The sequence below is a fragment of the Polypterus senegalus genome, chromosome 10, assembly GCF_016835505.1.
Source record: "Polypterus senegalus isolate Bchr_013 chromosome 10, ASM1683550v1, whole genome shotgun sequence".
Classification (NCBI taxonomy): domain Eukaryota; kingdom Metazoa; phylum Chordata; class Cladistia; order Polypteriformes; family Polypteridae; genus Polypterus; species Polypterus senegalus.
In genome coordinates, this window is record NC_053163.1 from 127,906,716 (window position 1) to 127,925,754 (window position 19,039).

Here is a 19,039-nt window from a genome sequence, read left to right on the forward strand (position 1 = left end):
ATGGTAGAGTCAGCAGATGAAAAGCTTTCCTGTGCCCTAGCCACAACATTGCAAATAAACATGTAAACAAGCCTGATGCATATTAAAAACAAGTCCTGTGAACTGATGATGTCAAAATAGAACATTTTGGTCACAATGTGCAAAGGTAAAAAAGGGTGGCGAATTCCAGGAAAAGAACACCTGTCCAACTTTTAACCATGTGGGTGAATCGATCATGCTTTGGGCTTATGCTGATGCCACATGGAACATGCCATTGGTAGAGGGAAGAATGGATTCAAATAAATACCAGCAAATTCTGGAAGCAAACTTCACACCATCTGTAAAAAGCTGAAGTTAAAAAAAGGATGTATCGTATAAGAAGATAATGATCCGAAACACAACTTAAAGTTTACAATGGAACACCTCAAGAGGCACAAGCTGATGGTTTTGTCAGGGCCCTCACAGTTCCACAACCCAAACATCACTGAAAATCTGTGGACAGATCTCAAAAGAGCAGTGCATGCATGACGGTCCAAGAGTCTTGCAGAATTAGAAGCCTTTTGCAAGAACAAATGGGTGAAAATACCCCAAATTAAGGATTTAAAGAAGCTGGCTACTAAAAGTATTTACAAGCTATAACACTTGTCAAAGGGGGTGTTGCTAAGTACTGACCATGTCAGATGCCCTAACTTTTGCTTTAGGCACCTTTCATTATTTTTTGTATTTTGTGATTGATGGAAATAAAAAATGTACTCTTGTTTAAAATATTAAAGAAATATGTCATCTTTAACTTTATGCCTCTTGGTGATCCGGCTGCTCACTTAACCATTCACAGTAATAGACATTTTAAGCAAGGGTGCCCAAATTTTCATATGCCACTATAATTCTGTTTCTTTCTTATTATGATAAAGAATTAAAATATCCACTGTAATGTGCCTCTTCAGTGTCAACAGTGCACATCTAGCTACCACCACCAACAGGAGGTGCTGTCGTCCAACTTGGCTGTTGACTTGACGCATAACATCTAAAACAATGAGGTGCAATACAAATATTCAGGCTACCCTTATTATAGCTTTACAAAATTTGTAATAGAGAAAAGAGACCTAATTTAGTTCAATTTTACCTGTTATTCATCGATCACTGGTTCTTGCTTACAGCACTCACCTGGCATTCAGTACCGCAAACTTATCAAGTCAGAGTTTGCACACTCAACTTTGCACCATCTGCATTTTATTTTATTATTTTTAACTAACTACTATACATCCTATATGTCTTCTGATGTTCTTCAAAAGTTTTCTTTGTGGTGTTAGTTAACAGTTTCCTGGCAAACATTCAAACTCATTCGATACAATTTAAGTTGCTTTGAAAATGCCTGTTATTAAAAATGATGAGGATTAAATACTTAAAAGATCATCACGATGTAACATTTAGTACTTCTGGTTACTTTTTTTGTTCAAGACTAATTGGCTCACAGTGCTTAAATTTATACAAAGGGAGTACAGCAATTTCAGCTCTTCAACCTTAAGGATCAAAAGTTGCTTATCTATAAAATATAAAATAATAAATGTGTTTAATATGTTTAAGCAATCATAGGTGATTTTGTATGTGCTACATATGAGCATTACAGGCAGTGCTAGGTACATTTGGGTGTATTTTCTTTTTAATCAAGTCACTTTGTACGCACTGAGAGTCCCATTTTAGGAAAAGGCTGTGTTTTCAAAGCTTCTTTCATTTTGGAAAACTTCATTATTCACACAACAGTTTCATGAGCTCTTCATGCTCTGTAGGCACAACATGAGTGAGAAACAAAAAAATGATATATGGAAATGTACTGAAGCCTGGTGCTAGTATGCCTGGCTCATGAGGATTTAAGCTCCTGACTTTATGGCTCACTGTTCTAACAAGTATCTGCCCACCCAGTCATCAGTTCTAGAATGAAGGTAAGACAGTGATGCACATTCTCCACTTTTATAGAGTGCACCTTATGTGTAATTTTGATGGCTCTTGTATTATAATAAATGTTGGTGAAGTATTGCAAAACTTTTTTTCTTTTGGGTTTTGTTTTTGCTGTGGCTGATACCACTGTCGTTACAACAACAACAATAATAATGTATTTCAAAATATAACATATGAATGTACATGTAATATTTAGAATCCTTAAACTATTTCTGAATATATTAAACCATTTACTTATTTCAATTTAAATATTCAAACCATATTTTTGACTAATTTGACAGCCCTAATTAGTATAAATGAAACTGCAAATTTTAAAACATTATGTTACAATTTACATTTAGAGTCGACTCCAACTCCAGTAATTTAATATTGCTTTCGACTCCACTGAGCAACACTGTCTAATATTAGACAAGAAGACATTAACAATCATTAAATAAAATTGAAATAAATAAAACAGCTACTTCAAACAAATTTTCAGCTCACTGCTTATTGAAAAAAATACTAATATTGCATTTTCTGCAGGTTTGGCTAAAAACTCAGACAGATGAGGCAAAATTAAAGCTTAGCACCACTACACATTTTCTATTGCTAAAAAAAAATGTGTAACAAATTAAAGACCTATTACGCAAGGATATCTGGCGGCCATGCTTGTCCACAGAGAGGGGGCGTCTGTGAGGAGAGGTGAGCCTATTCCGATCTCTATATACTCTGTCAACTAGGCCATGATGACGAGTTGTCCGGCTTGTGTCAAGTCCAGATGTTTGAAATGGAGTCTACAAAAATAAACAGCATAGACATATATATATATATATATATATATATATATATATATATATATATATATATATATATATATATATATATATATATATACACACACATATATATATATATATATATACAGATATATACATATACATATATATGTATATAAAAGCATAAATTGCGCACAATACAGTGAACATGAACACAATAACAACCTCTCCTTTATCAAGACCTTACAGAAATGACCTTACTATTCATACTATGTGCCTAGCAAGTGGTCATGGTTCATACTCTCACCTGAAAGGGCAGGTCAATTGTGCTGTTTCCAATTTGATTCACATTAGGTAAAGATCCACCATAGTATTGGCCACGGTTTTGTCCCAGCTGCAAATATTGAGTCTTCTGGAGCTGCAACTGTACAGGAAAAAAGAAAAGAAAAAGAATTAGATAGCACTCCTCCATTTCAGCGACCCTGAGCTTGAAGTGCTGGATCACCTGAAATCTCCTGCAGATGTAGCCCTTATAGAAGACTGGCTCCTCCAAGCCGATATCTAAAAAGAACAACATCCAACAAGACATGCTCTGCCCTTGTGTCATTATTAAAATTTGAATAAGGATTCATAAAACTGCCTTAACTTTTTTTGTATTTTATTAAAATTAAATTGATTAACTTAAACAGGAAAAGCAACAATATTTAAGCCCAAAAAATTAAAGAATTGCTACAGTTATTTTACACCTTCTGACCGCTTAAGCTCATTTTATATTCACCTGCTAGACTGCCTGCTGTTTTTTCTTTCTATGAGGTTAACTTAACTTTCCTGTCTGTTCTCTAACTTTACGCTCCTCTTATTCTTTATTTGAAAGCTCCACACCATCACTATTTGTACTCCTCTGTATTAACAAACCCTTACACTGTTGCCCTCTTAACTGCTCTGCTTTCCTGACCACTAAGAACTGTTCAATCTGGAAAAACTTGCTTAGTGAATATCCACTGCTAGTTAATTTCTTACTGTCTTGTCTACTCCTACTGCCACTTTTGCCTAATTGGTGTCTTAACACAGGCCACCTGCCTATGTACCACTGAACCCTTTTCGTTACCATCTTTAAGCCAGCCACTGCCTTTCTTTTTATCCCCACAGACAAAATTAGCAAAGTTTTTGTTCTTTTAAGAATTGGGTAACACTTTAGTTTAGGTAATGCAAAAATACATCTATTACTCATTTAATATTATGTAACAAGATAGTAAGAAACATTTCTAATGGTCTAAATAACACTAACAAAGTATCAATTAAGTAATTGTCTCACGAATGTGACCTCCTAAAATAGCTTCAGTTTGAAATGGTCTGATGTGGCTTAACTGAGATAGTTTTGTCTTAATATTGCATACTTGAGTATAAGAACGATGAATGCTTCATATGCACAGTTAATTTTACCAGCATGTCAATATGCCACACTGCACAAACTTGAATAACCACTTTACTGATGCTCTATAATGTTAGTAAGATCAAAAAAATTCCTTTGTCAAGCTCTTGTTACATAACAGTATAGGAGTAATATAGGCATTCTGCAGTACCTAAACTAACGTGTTACCAAGAATAGTGCTAATTTAAAAGCTGTTATATAAAATCAAAATGCCCAGATGGTGTGGGTGTCAGCGGCTCTAATGTGTGCTAGGAAAACATTCCTCACACCATCACATGGCTACAACAAGCCTATACTGTCGACACCAAAGTGGATAGTTCCATGAAATCATGTTGTAAACCTTGATTAATCCAACTAAGGAACTTTTCTTCCTCTTCAACAGTCCATTTTTGATGCTATTGTGCCCACTGGTGATGCACTTCCTTGTTTTTTGCTTAGAACATCAATACCTGAACATTGTGTTGATTAGGCTACAAATTCCATAGTTTATTTCTGATAGAACAATGTGTTGTGGCCTGTCTGCTTACTTATATTATTCTCACCATTCCCTTTGACTCCTCTGATCCACAAGTTGTTTTCATCCAAAGATTGTGGGAAGGTTGTGAGTGTACCCAATCATCAGGTAACTGCATATTTTCCTGGCAACAGGGAGCTGCAAGGCTTACAATTTATATAATGTTTAAGTACATTTTGCTGTATTTTGGCAGATTACAATTCCAGAGGTGATTACAATGATATAATGCAAATCAAGTCATGAGTCATGAAAAATGAATATAAAAAAAATTAAATAAATAAATAAATAAAAGCCAACGTTACAACTGCAAACTTTTGCATAATCTACTGCCAGCTACCCACACTCATACACACCATATGCAGACAAGTGTTGTGAAAATTGGAATTTCAGAAGCAAATACATAAATACAACAAAGACTTTCTCTAACCAGATGGGCATGAATGCCTCATTAATAAATTATATACCTGCATCTTCAGAAAACTCAAATATATATCGTTCCCTTAACAAACTTAGACAATTGATTCAACCTCCCCACTGTGGAGATAAAGGTATGCTTTTGTTCTCTGGTAGTTTTTTCATTGTCACTCCAATCAACCCAGTCATATGTTTATGCCACCACCCCAGTTTCTTACTTGGTGTGGAATTAGAACCATTATTTTGTCAGATGTTTAAAAAAAAAAAAAAAAATTAAGTGGAACTGTGTTCCCATACTGTTTTCATCTTTACTGTAGTATTGTTTCAGAGAGGAAATTCTAACATGGCATCACTGAACTCTTTTCTAGAAAAGGTTACATATAAGATAAGATGGAACAGTGATCTGTTTATCATTTAAGAGTAGAAAGCATTCTTTAAGGTGAATTTTGAAAAAAATCAAAGTACAAAACAATGCAGCCTTAGCGTATAAATCATCAGAAAAGAGCAGGCTGATGACATCACTGGTCCAGTAATGAGTTGGGGGAAGAACTAAAATTCCAAGAATAAGCCCAGCAGTATAGACTCAGCCGTGCATAGCCAGCCTGCCTACTAGTTGCCACAATACTAATTTCACTATGTGCTATTAGGTAGGTAGCAAGACTGTAGTAGAGGCATTGCTGCCTTGTGTATTTTTTTTTTTAAATGCTCACCTTGGCTTATTTTTTGCAACATACTTAAATACATGCATACATACTTTTTCAAGATATAGAGCTACGCATGCTATTGAACAGACTTGACATGAAAGCTCTTATTGCATTTTGAGCTGAGGAAAGTATTCAACGCGATAAAGAAACTTTGATTATTAGTAAGATGGTGAAATACATCACAATAGTTTGAGACATAACAAACAAAAACATAAAAAAGGTAAATAAAATAAAAAAACACGAAAAATCATAATTATTAACACGGTTATTTATGGCAATATGTTGCAACTTGTTAAGCAATTAATTACAAAGGATTAAGAAAAAAATATATACTAAAAAGAGTTTGTAAACCTGATTCTGGCTGTTAGTTTAGTTTCCTAGTACTGTAATGTTAAAACCAGGGCTGTGGAGTCGGTAGATAAATCCTTCGACTCTGACTCCGGCTACTTAGTTTCTGGTACTTCTGACTACGACTCCTCTATATTTAATATGCTAATGTATTTTCCATGCTGATTGAAAGAAGGCAACATACATATCATTTAACCACAGAACTACTGGATAGGAAGCTGATTTTCTACCGTATTGGCCAGTTTAAACAAAAGACAAGAACCCCTGAACACACATCAGGCCATAGCACACACCTACACCATTACACTTGTTAACACTCAAATGAACCTGTTAAACATATTATATATGAAATAAAATAAAACATTTTTGTAATGTACCATAATCCAGATTACAATATATGAATGTCAGGTTGTATAATAGCTCAGCTGAACTTCACACTAATAGTAACACAACTATGCAGTGGACTTTATTCTTACACCAGTAAACCCCCGATTCTCTAAAGAATCGCAAACCCAAGAATGGCAATCACTTTCTGTTCCTTCCGATCTTTGGAGGGATGAAAAATGATGGAGAGGTGGGAGCGTCCTGGGAAAGTTTTCATTTAATTGAATAAATATATTTGTACTAAAATTAACCAATTTATTAAAACTAAAATTGAAATTTAAGTCCAAAATGTCTTTGAGTTGCTGCATTTATAAGTAAAATATTGGAGTGCATAGGTTTAAATGAAGTAAATTGGAAACAAAAAATTCATAAAATGGTAAATTCAAAATAGTTAATCAAAAATTTCTATATAAACAACATTTTTGGTAAAGACGGTTTCCTGTCCTTGAATTAGCTGTCCCTGGTATGGAGTAGTTAAAACCTTCACTTTAACGTCACACGAACGCCAGACTCTTGAAAAGGCAACATAAAGTTGTCCATGTCGTTGATAAACTGCGTCATCTAGATCTAACATGTAAATTTGGGCAAATTTGCGGTCGTGATTTGGCTCAGGGTGCACTGTTCCAATTCGATGCTACACGCGAAAGCAGTATGGGCCATTCCTAGGTGGTGGCTTGATATTTACCCCGGTAGATACAAAAGCAAATGAACTATTGTAGCATCTAATGCACTCCATAAAGCTTTTACTTTCGGGTATATCGTTAGTCAAAAGCTTTCATAAATATTTAGGATATTCATTCAAAGGAGGCAGCTTAACTTGACCCTTTTAAGAACAACGTGTAAACTCGTCAGTTGTATTTCCAGTTTTTTCTTCAAGGAAATTAAGTGAATGACGATGACTGCAAATTAAACTCATTAATCCAAATGAATTTTCCTGAACAGTAGACTCATTACAGAATGCGTTCTAAGCTAACTGGCGGAATTGTTCAGCGGCAGTCATTCCTCTCTTTGGCTTTTTCTTTGTTGGAATACTGAACGTCTTAAACCTTCTAAACGACTTTCTAGCATTTCTGCAGTTTCCTCTGATATTCTTTGTGATGAACAATTGCACAAGCCTTCCAAACGCTTCTCCCGTTGTTCTGTTGTCTCGTTTGCACGCCTATCCGATACCTGAGCTCTTTCTTTTTGGAGCCGTGACTCCTTTGCTTCTGGTGTTTCAGAAGCGTTGTAGGTGCCTTTGTTTATTGTTTTTATCCATGCGGTCTCGTTTTTGTTTTTCTGTGGCTGTGTCATTAGCTAGAAGTCATTTGCTGTTAGGAATCATACTTACTTTTAACACTGAATTACCCTAATATGATTCAAATATGCCACACTGACAGCTGCTACACTGACTGCTGCCACTGTTTAGTGTAGTAGCTGCTGCCACTGTGGAGTGGAATACTGCTGGCACTGTGGAGTGGAGTACTGCTGGCACTGTTGAGGCACACTGACTGCTGGCATTGGACGCTTTACCTTAAGTTTATTTTACAGGTTGTATTGTGTTGTTTGGGCACCACATACTGACTCTGGGAAGCTGCTGGGTTTGACTCTGGGGCACTGAGGCGCTGTGCGCGTGCTGTTTTGGTGCCACCTGCTGGGTTTGACTCTAGGGCTCCGAGGCGCTATGCGCGTGCGGTTTTGGCGCCACCTAGTTCCCTGATGGTGACGCTGGTGCATTCGCGTGCTGAAGTAACCATAGCAGCAGATCCCGGCTCGGAGATCTACATTACTAAACGAAGGCTATACAGTATATGCGGTAGTGTGCGCGTTCGCGTTCGGGCCGCGGTTGTACTGTGACCTGAAGTTTAGTTTACAGGTTGTGTTGTGTTGTTTGGACGCCACCTACTGACTCTGGGAAGCCGCTGAGTTTGACTCTGGGGTGCTGAGGCACTGTGCACGTGTGCTTTCGGTGCATCTGGCCTCTGGCATCCATTTATTAAGAGTCGGAGTCAGCACATTTTTGCTGACTCCGACCCTGACTCCAGGTACCCAAAATCATCTCTGACTCTGGCTCCTCGACTCCGATTCCATAGCCCTGGATAAAACTCTCTGCGTTTTTTCCTGTAAATATATGGGGAAACATTAGTGAAGGTTTATGTGCCTTTACCTAGGAAACTTGAAATATACACATTTCTCTTTCTGTAATCTATATTCTTGCAAAAAGTGAAATTTGGAGAACTAAATTAAAATTATATGTGAATTTTAACATGCAGTGTATTAACTTAGCAGATGTTTGTTTATGATGAGATGATGCTCCAAATTCTGTGTGAGAGGTATTTATAATGAAACATTTTATTAGAAGAACTGGTCTTTCCCAGAGGCAGTGGTAATAATTTCTGCACTGTGATGAATGAATGGGACTCACCATATCATATGACTACTTTCATTAGTTAGTCAAAACTAGCCCATTGAGCTCTGATTTAGCATTTGTAATTGAAATGATTATACAGGCTTGGTAGCTGCATTAATGATAGAGAAAAATCTCTTACTAAATCTTTCTGTCTTTGTCTCTAGACAAAGAAATGCATAACAGACTGCTTTCAACTCTGGAGCACTAACTATGGCACAGTGTAGGCATCATTGCGGTCTTAATGCTTAGTCATTTTTGAGATCAATTTTCAAAACTACTGGAGAGTTAAATACTACTATAATCACTAGTAGCGTTGTCAAAAGGAAAAGGAAATTAAAACATTGCAAATGAGAATGGAGTATGTGTAATGATAGTTGCATATTGCTGTGTTCATTTGTTATTGGACAGACATGAAAGTACTACAGGGTGAACCAAAAATAAGTACCACATTTCAAATGTTTATTCTGCAAAAACGCTACAAGATAAAATAAATTTCACTACGACACGGAATGGGTATACAAAATAGATTTTTTTCACCGTTTTAAAAATTATGTCTTCTAGACAATTTCTGAACACTTGCATGGCTCGTTCAGCCATTTCAAGTGGAATAGAGGAGATTTTGTGGATAATACCGTCCTTGAGGGCTTCAAGGTTTTGACGTCAGTGTGTGTATACCTTCAACTTGAGATAGCCCCACAAGAGGAAATTGAATGGAGCGAGATCAGACGAACATAAAGGTCACCCGACATTGCCATGCAGGGAGATCTTACAGACAGACCTCAGTAAGTGCGTCTCGGGAACTGCAAGCCTGACATTGTAGTCAGCAACACAGGAGCGCTGCAGGGGACTGTACTTTCTCCGGTTCTGTTCAGCCTATATACATCAGACTTCCAATACAACTCGGAGTCCTGCCACGTGAAAAAGTTTGCTTTGACACTGCTATCGTGGGCTGCATCAGAAGTGGGCAGGAGGAGGAGTATAGGAACCTAATCAAGGACTTTGTTAAATGGTGCGACTCAAACCACTTATACCTGAACACCAGCAAAACCAAGGAGCTGGTGATGGATTTTAGGAGATCCAAGCCCCTCCTGGACCCCTTGATCATCAGAGGTGACTGTGTGCAGAGGGTGCAGACCTATAAATACCTGGGAGTGCAGCTGGATGATAAATTGGACTGGACTGCCAATACTGATGCTCTGTGCAAGAGAGAACAAAGCCGACTATACTTCCTTAAGATGCTGCAGATGTTCTATCAGATAGTTGTGGTGAGCGCTCTCTTCTACGCGGTGGTGTGCTGGGGAGGCAGCATAAAGAAGAAGGATGCCTCACGCCTGGACAAACTGGTGAGGAAGGCAGGCTCTATTGTAGGCATGGAGCTGGACAGTTTGACATCCGTGGCAGAGCGACGGGCGCTGAGCAGGCTCCTGTCAATCATGGAGAATCCACTGCATCCACTGAACAGTATTATCTCCAGACAGAGGAGCAGCTTCAGCGCCAGACTGCTGTCACTGTCCTGCTACACTGGCAGACTGAGGAGATCCGTTCCTCCCCCACAATATGCGTCTCTTCAATTCCACCCCATAAACGTTAACATTATAAAAAGTTAGTCTGTTTTACCTGCATTTTTATAGCTCTTTAATTTAATAGTTTTTTTATCAGTATGCTGCTGCTGCTGGAGTATGTGAATTTCCCCTTGGGATTAATAAAGTATCTATCCATCCATCATCTCTTCTAGTTGGGGGCTGCAAAAAGTTCTCTAGCGTTTTAATGTAACGTTCTGAAGTGATGGTGACCATTGCTCCCCTCTCCTCAAAAAAGTAAGGGCCTACAATGTAGGGCTGCAACTAATGATTATTTTGGTAGTAGACTAATCGTTCAATTGAAGTTATATTAACTTAACCCTTAAACCGCCGCAACCAGCTAGAGTTGGTTTCCAGTGCAATTTGGAAGCACGCAGAAGCAGAGTATATGCAGTGACATACAATCATTGAACTTTGCAACCGGCTGAAGTTGTTTCTCAGTGCAATTTTGCCAGCACGCTGGAGCCGAGTATATTCGGCGATGTATATTCATTGGCTGCTGCAACCGGCTGTAGTCGTGTCTCAGTGCAACTTGCCAGCACACAGGGGGTGAGTATATTCGGCGACGTACATTCATTGAACCCCGCAACTGGCTATATTTGCTTCACAGAGCAATTTGGCAGCATGCTGGAGCTGATCAGTCAGCACCGTACATTCGTTGAGCAGCCACCTCATGAACACTGCCGGCCCTGGCAGAACTGCAGCCTCATTGTCTGTGGGATTCAGCCGCTGCACTAAACGAGCCTGCAATCATCAGCATTTACCTCTGTGTGTTTGCATGCAGCCAGTTCAAGCTCTGTGGTTCTGTGATTTAATGAATTTCATCAATGCCTTCAGTTGCACCTTGAATACTGTATATAATAGATTGTTGCAGTAGTTTTTTTTATAGTTTTTACAGTTCATTTCCAGTGTGTAAAACAATCAGTGTTGCAGTAATTGTGATGCATTTTGCATAAAAAAATATGTGCTCCATTAAAATTTCACATTTTCTTTGTTAATTGTGACATTTACTTAAAAAGTGCAGCTAAAAAGTATTTGGCGTCCAGGGGTGCATTATCCTCCAAGTATGTGTCGGTTTAAGGGTTAACTATCATTGTCAAAACCATGATATACACATTATACTACAAACATCAACGTTAACATGTGACACTAACTTTACTTGCTAAAACTTACCTTTCAAGAGACAGCAGCATCACAGCTCCAAGATGCTTGCATTTCCAATGCTCATACATTGAAAAGAAAAGATAGCTCCGCTTTGCATAATCTGCACTCAATTTTTTTTTCCTTTTTCGGTGAAGTGCTCCCACACTTTAGAAAGTTTCTGTCTCAATTTTTTTCCATCTCCTTCTCCCTCCTCTATCCGACTCACCATTGCAACCATGTTTATTTTCCTCTACATTCTTCTTCTCCTCAGACATTCTTCTTCGTTGGTAGGACTGTGTGCAGTCTTGACAAACAATAACAAACGATACTGCCTCTAGACATTCATGTAGTACATTGCAGTTACAAAAACCAATGTGGTTCTTTGTGACTGGAGCCTCTATTGAAGGTTCTGTTTATGACCTGTCGACAATAAAAAATCCACGTTAACGATTTTTTGTAGTTGACGTTGTTGATTACGTCGACTAATCGTTGCAGCCCTACAACAATGCCCAATTCTGCAACGGCGCACCAAACTATAACACGCTCACTGTGCAGAGTTTTCTAATTCTAATGAAGATCTCACAAGGTTGGTTTCAGCCCAATAGCAAAAGTTTTGCTTATGCAACCATTCAGATGGAAATTGCCTCGTCACTGCACATAATGATGGCACTTCGATGATCGGTTTGTAGAATGTTTACCCAAAACTCTCTTTACGGCTCTCCCAGTCTCTTGTAGTGAGTTCCTGCACTACCTTCATTTTGCATGGATGGAAACTAAGGTCCTCATGCAAAATCCTCCTCAAAGACGTGTTGGAAATGCCTAAGGCACAAGCATGTTTGCGCGCTAAACATCTAGGAGACTACAAAATTGATGCCCTTACAGCCTGGATATTTTCAGGAGTTCATACAGTCCGAGGATGGCCTGAAGATTTTCTGTTCAATGTTGTACCCATCTGTCTAAATTTAGCCACCCATTGAAGAATTGTTTTCTGATTTGGGACGTTACAGTTACGAGGACTGGTGAAGTGAGTTCGGAAAGCACGTTGCGCAGTGATGATGGATTAGTTGTTTTTTGAAGAACACTTTGACAATGAAAGCATGGTCCGCACCAGACCAAGGCATGTTGCCAACTGAAACCTACAAGGGATTGCCTATCAAAGGACCCCAATCCACTTGGTTGCCTCTATCTCGTTCAATGACCTTGAGAAATGTGGTACTTCATTTTGGCTCACCCTGTAGTTTCCCACTTGGAAATTTTATGTGAGCAATCTCTGAAGTGTGAGCTCTGAGTGGGACTACTGGAGAAAAAAATGACACGCAAATTCTCCAAGTATTGGCGTAATGCTGAACTTTTACCTCCTTCAATAACACAGCATAAAAATGATAACTTGGTCAGCCTGAAATAGCACTTTTGTGGGTGAATTACATTTGTAGCTATGCAGTATGATACACTTACATATACACAAGTATAAGCCTTGGCTATAATTTTAATTCAACTTAATGGTATCTTGATAAAGAAGGTATCAATTTCTGCTGAAAACATTTTGACAAGTTCCATATATTAGCTTAAATTGCAAACAGAGTAGTCAGAATTAGAATCAGTGGTGCTATAAATTGAGGAGTCGGAGTCTAAGGTTCTGTGTATAGACTCTCCAGCCTAGAATACAGGAGTCTTCTTTAATTGCTCTTCAGTGTTTATAAGAAATGTGTATCATGTCAGCAAAGAGATAACCCGCAAATAGCACTTGAAACAATGTGCTGGCTGAGGTAGCAAAATGAGCATTCCTGACAAAGAAAATGTTCTTAAAAATGGTGACTTTAAAGCTGTTATAATAAATGCAAAAATCACTAAGACAGGAATCTCAGGGTCAAATGTATCAGTAAAATAGATAGTATCTATCTATCTATCTATCTATCTAAAAAATGACACTTTTTTGGTGCTAGAAAAATATTTAAAAACCTATTTTAGTAAAACTATACCCCCAAATGCAGGGATTAAAAAAAATCTGTCCTTAAACACACTATGAAGAAGTGAGATCAAAAACCAAAATCAGCATGCATTTTTCTAATGATGATATAAGTTAAGCATTCAACATTATGTAAAGGCTACTCATGGTAATGATGTACAAAAACAGATCAGTGAAATATTACATAGTGTGTCTGGAGCAAAATGATGCTAAAATTAGTTTGAGAGAAAACAAATTGTTTTCTTTACCTTTGAATAAGACTTTTAAAACATACATTCATATTATATTTGATTACTGACATTTAATCTCACAGCTCTGGTGTATTTACATCCACACTTATTAATAAGGGGTCATCAGATATTCTCATCTGTAAAACTTTGGGATATGGGAGGAAAACCAGACTATCCAGAGGAAAAGTCACACTGACAGTGCAAGTTGGATTTGTATGAAGTAAAATATAGGCAAGTTTCAAATCAAATGGATGGTCTACAACAATGACCAAATGAGCAATTCCTATGTTCATTCCAAATTAGATATGTGCTTCAAATCTTGTATGCTGGCCAAATATTTGTGTAGCTCAGCTCACAATTGAAGCATGCGGCAAATCTGTCCCTAATGACATGATATTTAATGTGTTAGAAGAAGTGCATAATCGCAGAGGCATGAAGTTAGAAGGACTACTAAAACAGTTCACTTCATTGCTGAAAATGAACAAACAAAATCACAATCAATTGTTTTTTTAAGTTAAAAAGCTCATTAGAGTTAACAAAAAAATGTAATAAATGCTGTGAAAGCAAACAGCACTCATATTTGAATGGCAGAGCAGCAAAAGATATGTAAACTCCAGTTACAAATATTTATTACGGTTGAAATCAGACCAGTTGAATTGCTTATTCTATATGAGTACACAGACACAAGTGATAATGTATGATCACTTATATGAAGAACCATGAAAACAACAGAACAAAGTCTGCTTTACAGAAATTCTGAAAAAATGTGTTAATCTTCAACTGACAAGTTTGTTTGTTTTTTTTTTTTTTATTTATTTATTAATTTTATTACAATCAATACATAGCAATCAAGTTTTACAAAAAAAAAGAATTATGCTAAGAACAGATCGATCCCCACCCTTGAGAGAGAGAGCAAGCCAAACGGTGTAAAATTTAAGGCTTTTAAAAATACCTAAATCAACAAATTCTATGTGCTTTATGAAATCATTTCAAAATATTACTGATTAGATCCTGCCATGTTTTGAAAAAGTCTGCACAGATCCTCTAACTGAGTATTTGATTTTTTCCAATTTTAAATAATATAACACATCAGTTTCCCACTGACTTAAAAGAGGAGAGTTTGGGTTCTTCCAGTTTATCAGAATAAGTCTGCGTACAACAGTGTAGTGAATGCAATCACAATTTGTTTGTCTTTCTCCACTTTAAGACCCTCCGGAAGAACCCCAAACACAGCTGTTAATGGGTTAGGAGGGATTGTGAGTCCAAGACTGTCTGAGAGGTAATTAAAAATTTTTGTCCAGAATAATGTTAATTTGGAGCAGGCCCAGAACATGTGACCTAGTGAGGCTGGGGCTTGGTTGCAACGTCTCGCAGGTTGGATCATGCCCTGGAAACATTTTGGAGAGTTTTAGTCGAGACAGATGTGCTCGATATATAATTTTGAGTTGTATAATTGTATGCTTTTCGCATATGGAGCTTGAGTGAATTCTCTGCATTGCTACTTTCCACTCCTTTTCTGATATATTAATTGAGAGGTCATTTTCCCAGTGTCCTCTTGGATCTTTGAAAGGAAGGGATTGTAAAAGGATTTTATATATTGTAGAGATGGAGTCTAACTCCTTGAAATTGAGCAATAATTTTTCCAGCGTGGATGAGGGTGCAAGATGAGGAAAATCTGGAAGGTTCTGTTTAACAAAGTTCCTGATTTGAAGATAGTGAAAGAAATTTGTAGCTGGAATGTTAAATTTGGAATGTAATTGTTCATAGGATGCAAAGACGTTGTCTATATAAAGATCTCTAAGCAAGTTAATTCCAAATTTTTCCAGATATTAAAACTGCATATGTTTGTGAGGGTTGAAAGAGGTGGTTCTTTTGCAGGTGCCACAGAAAGAAGCTTCTCCGTCTTAAAATGCTTTCTACATTGGTTCCAGATTCTAAGTGAGTGGAGCACAATTGGGTTATTAGTGTATTGCCGATAACGTGTTTATTGGAGCACAAAGCAAGGAATACAAAGAAGTACTGCAGGATTTTACTTCTATTGCGGTCCATGCCTGTGTATGTTCTTCTATTTGTGTCCAGGTTCTTATCGACTGTATATTTGCCGCCCAGTAATAAAACTGGAAGTTAGGTAGAGCCATGCCGCCTTCTGCCTTTTGTCTTTGTAGGGTCGCTTTTGATGCGTGGATGTTTAGAATTCCAAATAAATGAGGTTATTGTTGAATCTAATTGCTTAAAGAACGATTTATTAATGTATATTGGTATGTTTTGAAATAAAAAAAGGAGCTTAGGAAGAATATTCATCTTAACAGTGTTAATTCTTCCAGCTAGTGTGAGATGAAGGGTTGACCATCTATGCAAGTCTTGTTTAATTTTTTCCATACAGACGATTAAATTTTGTTGATAAAGAGCTTTATGTTTACTTGTGATGTTTACCCCGAGGTATTTAAACTGTTCTGCAATGATAAAAGGAAGGGTGTCTAATCTAATATTATATGCTTGAATTCACCGGAAAGAGTACACTTTTATTCAGATTAATTCTGAGACCAGAGAGCTTTTGAAATTCTGTGAGTGCTGCTAAGACTGCAGGCACAGAATTTTCTGGGTCCGATATATACAGTACCATGTCATCTGCATATAATGAGATTTTCTGTTCCAGTCCTTCTCTGCTAATCCCCTTTATCTGATCAGTATTTCGACAATGTATTGCCAGTGGTTCAATGGCAATTGCAAACAGCAGTGGTGACAAAGGGCATCCTTGTCTTGTGCCACGCTCTAGTTTAAAGTAGTCTGAGCAAATGTTATTGATGCAAACTGAAGCTTCTGGGTTAGTATACAGTAATTTAATCCATGCACAAATGTTCGGGCCAAACCCAAACTTCTCCAAAATAGTAAAAGGTATTTCCATTCAATCATGTCGAATGCTTTTTCTGCATCCAATGATAATAATATTTCTGGGGTGTTTGATTTAGTTGGTGAGTATATTACATTAAACAGGCGTCAAGATTTGAAGATAAGTGTCGGCCCCTAATAAATCCAGTTTGGTCTTGTGATATTATTGAGGGGAGCACTTTCTCCATCCTTCTAGCTATGATTTTAGAGAGTATTTTAACGTCGTTATTCAGAAGTGAAATTGGTCTGTATGATGCACATTGTAATAAGTCCTTATTTTGTTTTGGAAAGACAGTGATTAGTGCTTGGCTTAAAGGTTTGTGGAAGAGATTGGTTATCTCTGGCTTCTGTAAATGTTGCTAATAGGAGGGAGCTAGCTGAGCGGAGAATTTCTTGTAAAACTCTGCAGGGTAGCCATCAGGGCCTGCTGCTTTTCCACCTTGGAGTGACTTTATAGCATCCAGTAATTCTGATAATGACAGAGGTTTATCGAGCTCCTCCACACTAATAGCGCCAATTTGTGGTATCTGTAATTTATCCAGAAATGCATTAGATTGTATATTGTCTTCTTTAAACTCAGTAGTATATAGGGATTTATAGTAGTCTCTAAAAGTGTACATTATATTTTTGTGTTCATGATTTTATCTCCATTCGTGTTAGTAATTACCGAGATTGCGCTATGCACTTCTTGCTTGTGAATTTGTTGCGCTAAAAGCTTATTAGCTTTCTCCATGTTCATAATAATGATGTCTGGATTTGTAAATTAGTTGTTCGGTTTCTTTAGTTGTCAAGAGGTTTAATTCTGAATGTAGAGCCTGCCTCCTCTTATGTAGAGTCTCGCTTGGTAGTCTGGCATGTTCTTCATCTATTTTAGTAATTTCGCTTTTATCTCTGCTACTTTCTTCGCTCGGATTTATTTCTGTGGGAAAGATATGAGATAATCTGTCCTCTTAAGAAGGCCTTAAGAGTTTCCCAGAGTATTCCTGCAGAGATCTCAGGGATGTATTTGTCTCTAGAAAGAATTCAATTTGTTTGGATATAAATTCAGTACAATTCTCGCCAGCTAATAGAAGCGGATTGAGACGCCATCTGCGAGTGAGTGTATGGGGCTTAGTAATTTCAGCTCCAAGATCATCGGAGCATGGTCTGAAATAACAATAGCATCGTATTTACAAGATTTAATCTTAGGCAAGAAGTTATTATCTATAAAGAAGTAATCAATCCTTGAGTAGCAATGATGTACTGGTGAGTAGAAAGAATATGTTCTTGAATTTGGGTTTAAAACCTCCAGGGATCTGATAAGTTGTGATCAGTTATAAACTTTGTAATTATCTTTGCGGTGTTAGTTGCCGTCCCCCTGTGGAGGAAGTCTTATCTAAAAGTGGATTTAGAACACAATTAAAGTCCCCAGCCATTATAAGTTTATGAGTGTTCAGATTGGGAATGGATGCAAATAAATTTTGTATAAATTCCTTATCATCAACATTAGGTGCATAAACATTTATCAAAATCATTTTACAGTTAGATAAGTCTCCCATGACCATCACATATCTCCCTTCAGGATCCAATACTACATCTGATGCTACAAATGGTACTGTTCTATGTATGAGAATTCCCACCCCTCTAGTTTTCTTTGTAAAACTAGAATGGAACATTTGGCCAGACCAGTCTTTTTGCAGCCGGAACTGATCCTTACTTAGTAAGTAGGTTTCCTGTAAAAATACTATTTTAGCATTTAGACCTGTTAGGTGAGAAAGTACTTTCTTTCTCTTTAATTCGTGATTCAGGCCTTTAACATTCCAGCTTACGAAGTTAACTGTCCCATCATGGAGACACTGATTCTGAGTTTTTGGTGTCATATTATAGTCTTAACTGGAAGTGAAATAGTTTAGGTCTTAATTTCCTATTCCCCCAAGAGTTGTTGCCATGCAGCTTATTATTACGTTGATAGTTATAATTATAAAGATTGAGATGATAGATTAGATATAGATCAAGCCTGCTCTCTTCTCTTCCCCTTAACCCCCCACCCTCCCTTTTTGCCTCCCCAGGTGAGGCTAAAACCCACTTCACGCAGTCCCAGTCCTCTGACATACCCAGAGACAGAGCACGTCCAAAGCACATCAAGCCCCCATGCAGTGGCGCTTTAAGGTTAAAAGATAGAGATATCTGTTACCAATATAGTCTTTAAAAGAGGAAAAAAAAAAAAAAAAAAAAAGAAAAGAATTTTGCACTTAATATATATACATATATATATATATATATATATATATATATATATATATATATATACATATATATATACATATATATATATATATATATATATATATACATACATACATACATATAATCTTCA

At 37.2% G+C, this 19,039-nt stretch overlaps 1 protein-coding gene across 3 annotated transcripts in view; it reads right to left on the minus strand.

Moving 5' to 3' along the window:
* crtc1b (CREB regulated transcription coactivator 1b) overlaps positions 1–19,039 on the minus strand; it is a 155,289-nt gene that overhangs the window by 108,307 nt on the left and 27,943 nt on the right. For all 3 annotated transcript variants that reach the window (XR_005635342.1, XM_039766588.1, XM_039766587.1), the window contains exons 2-3: positions 2,998–3,114; positions 2,571–2,708 (exon numbers count right to left, since the gene is read on the minus strand). Coding sequence is in view for 2 of the 3 variants with exons in the window: in XM_039766588.1 (XP_039622522.1) it covers positions 2,571–2,708; positions 2,998–3,114 (255 nt within the window). In the remaining variant the exon portion in view is untranslated. The remainder of the gene's footprint in view (positions 1–2,570; positions 2,709–2,997; positions 3,115–19,039) is intronic.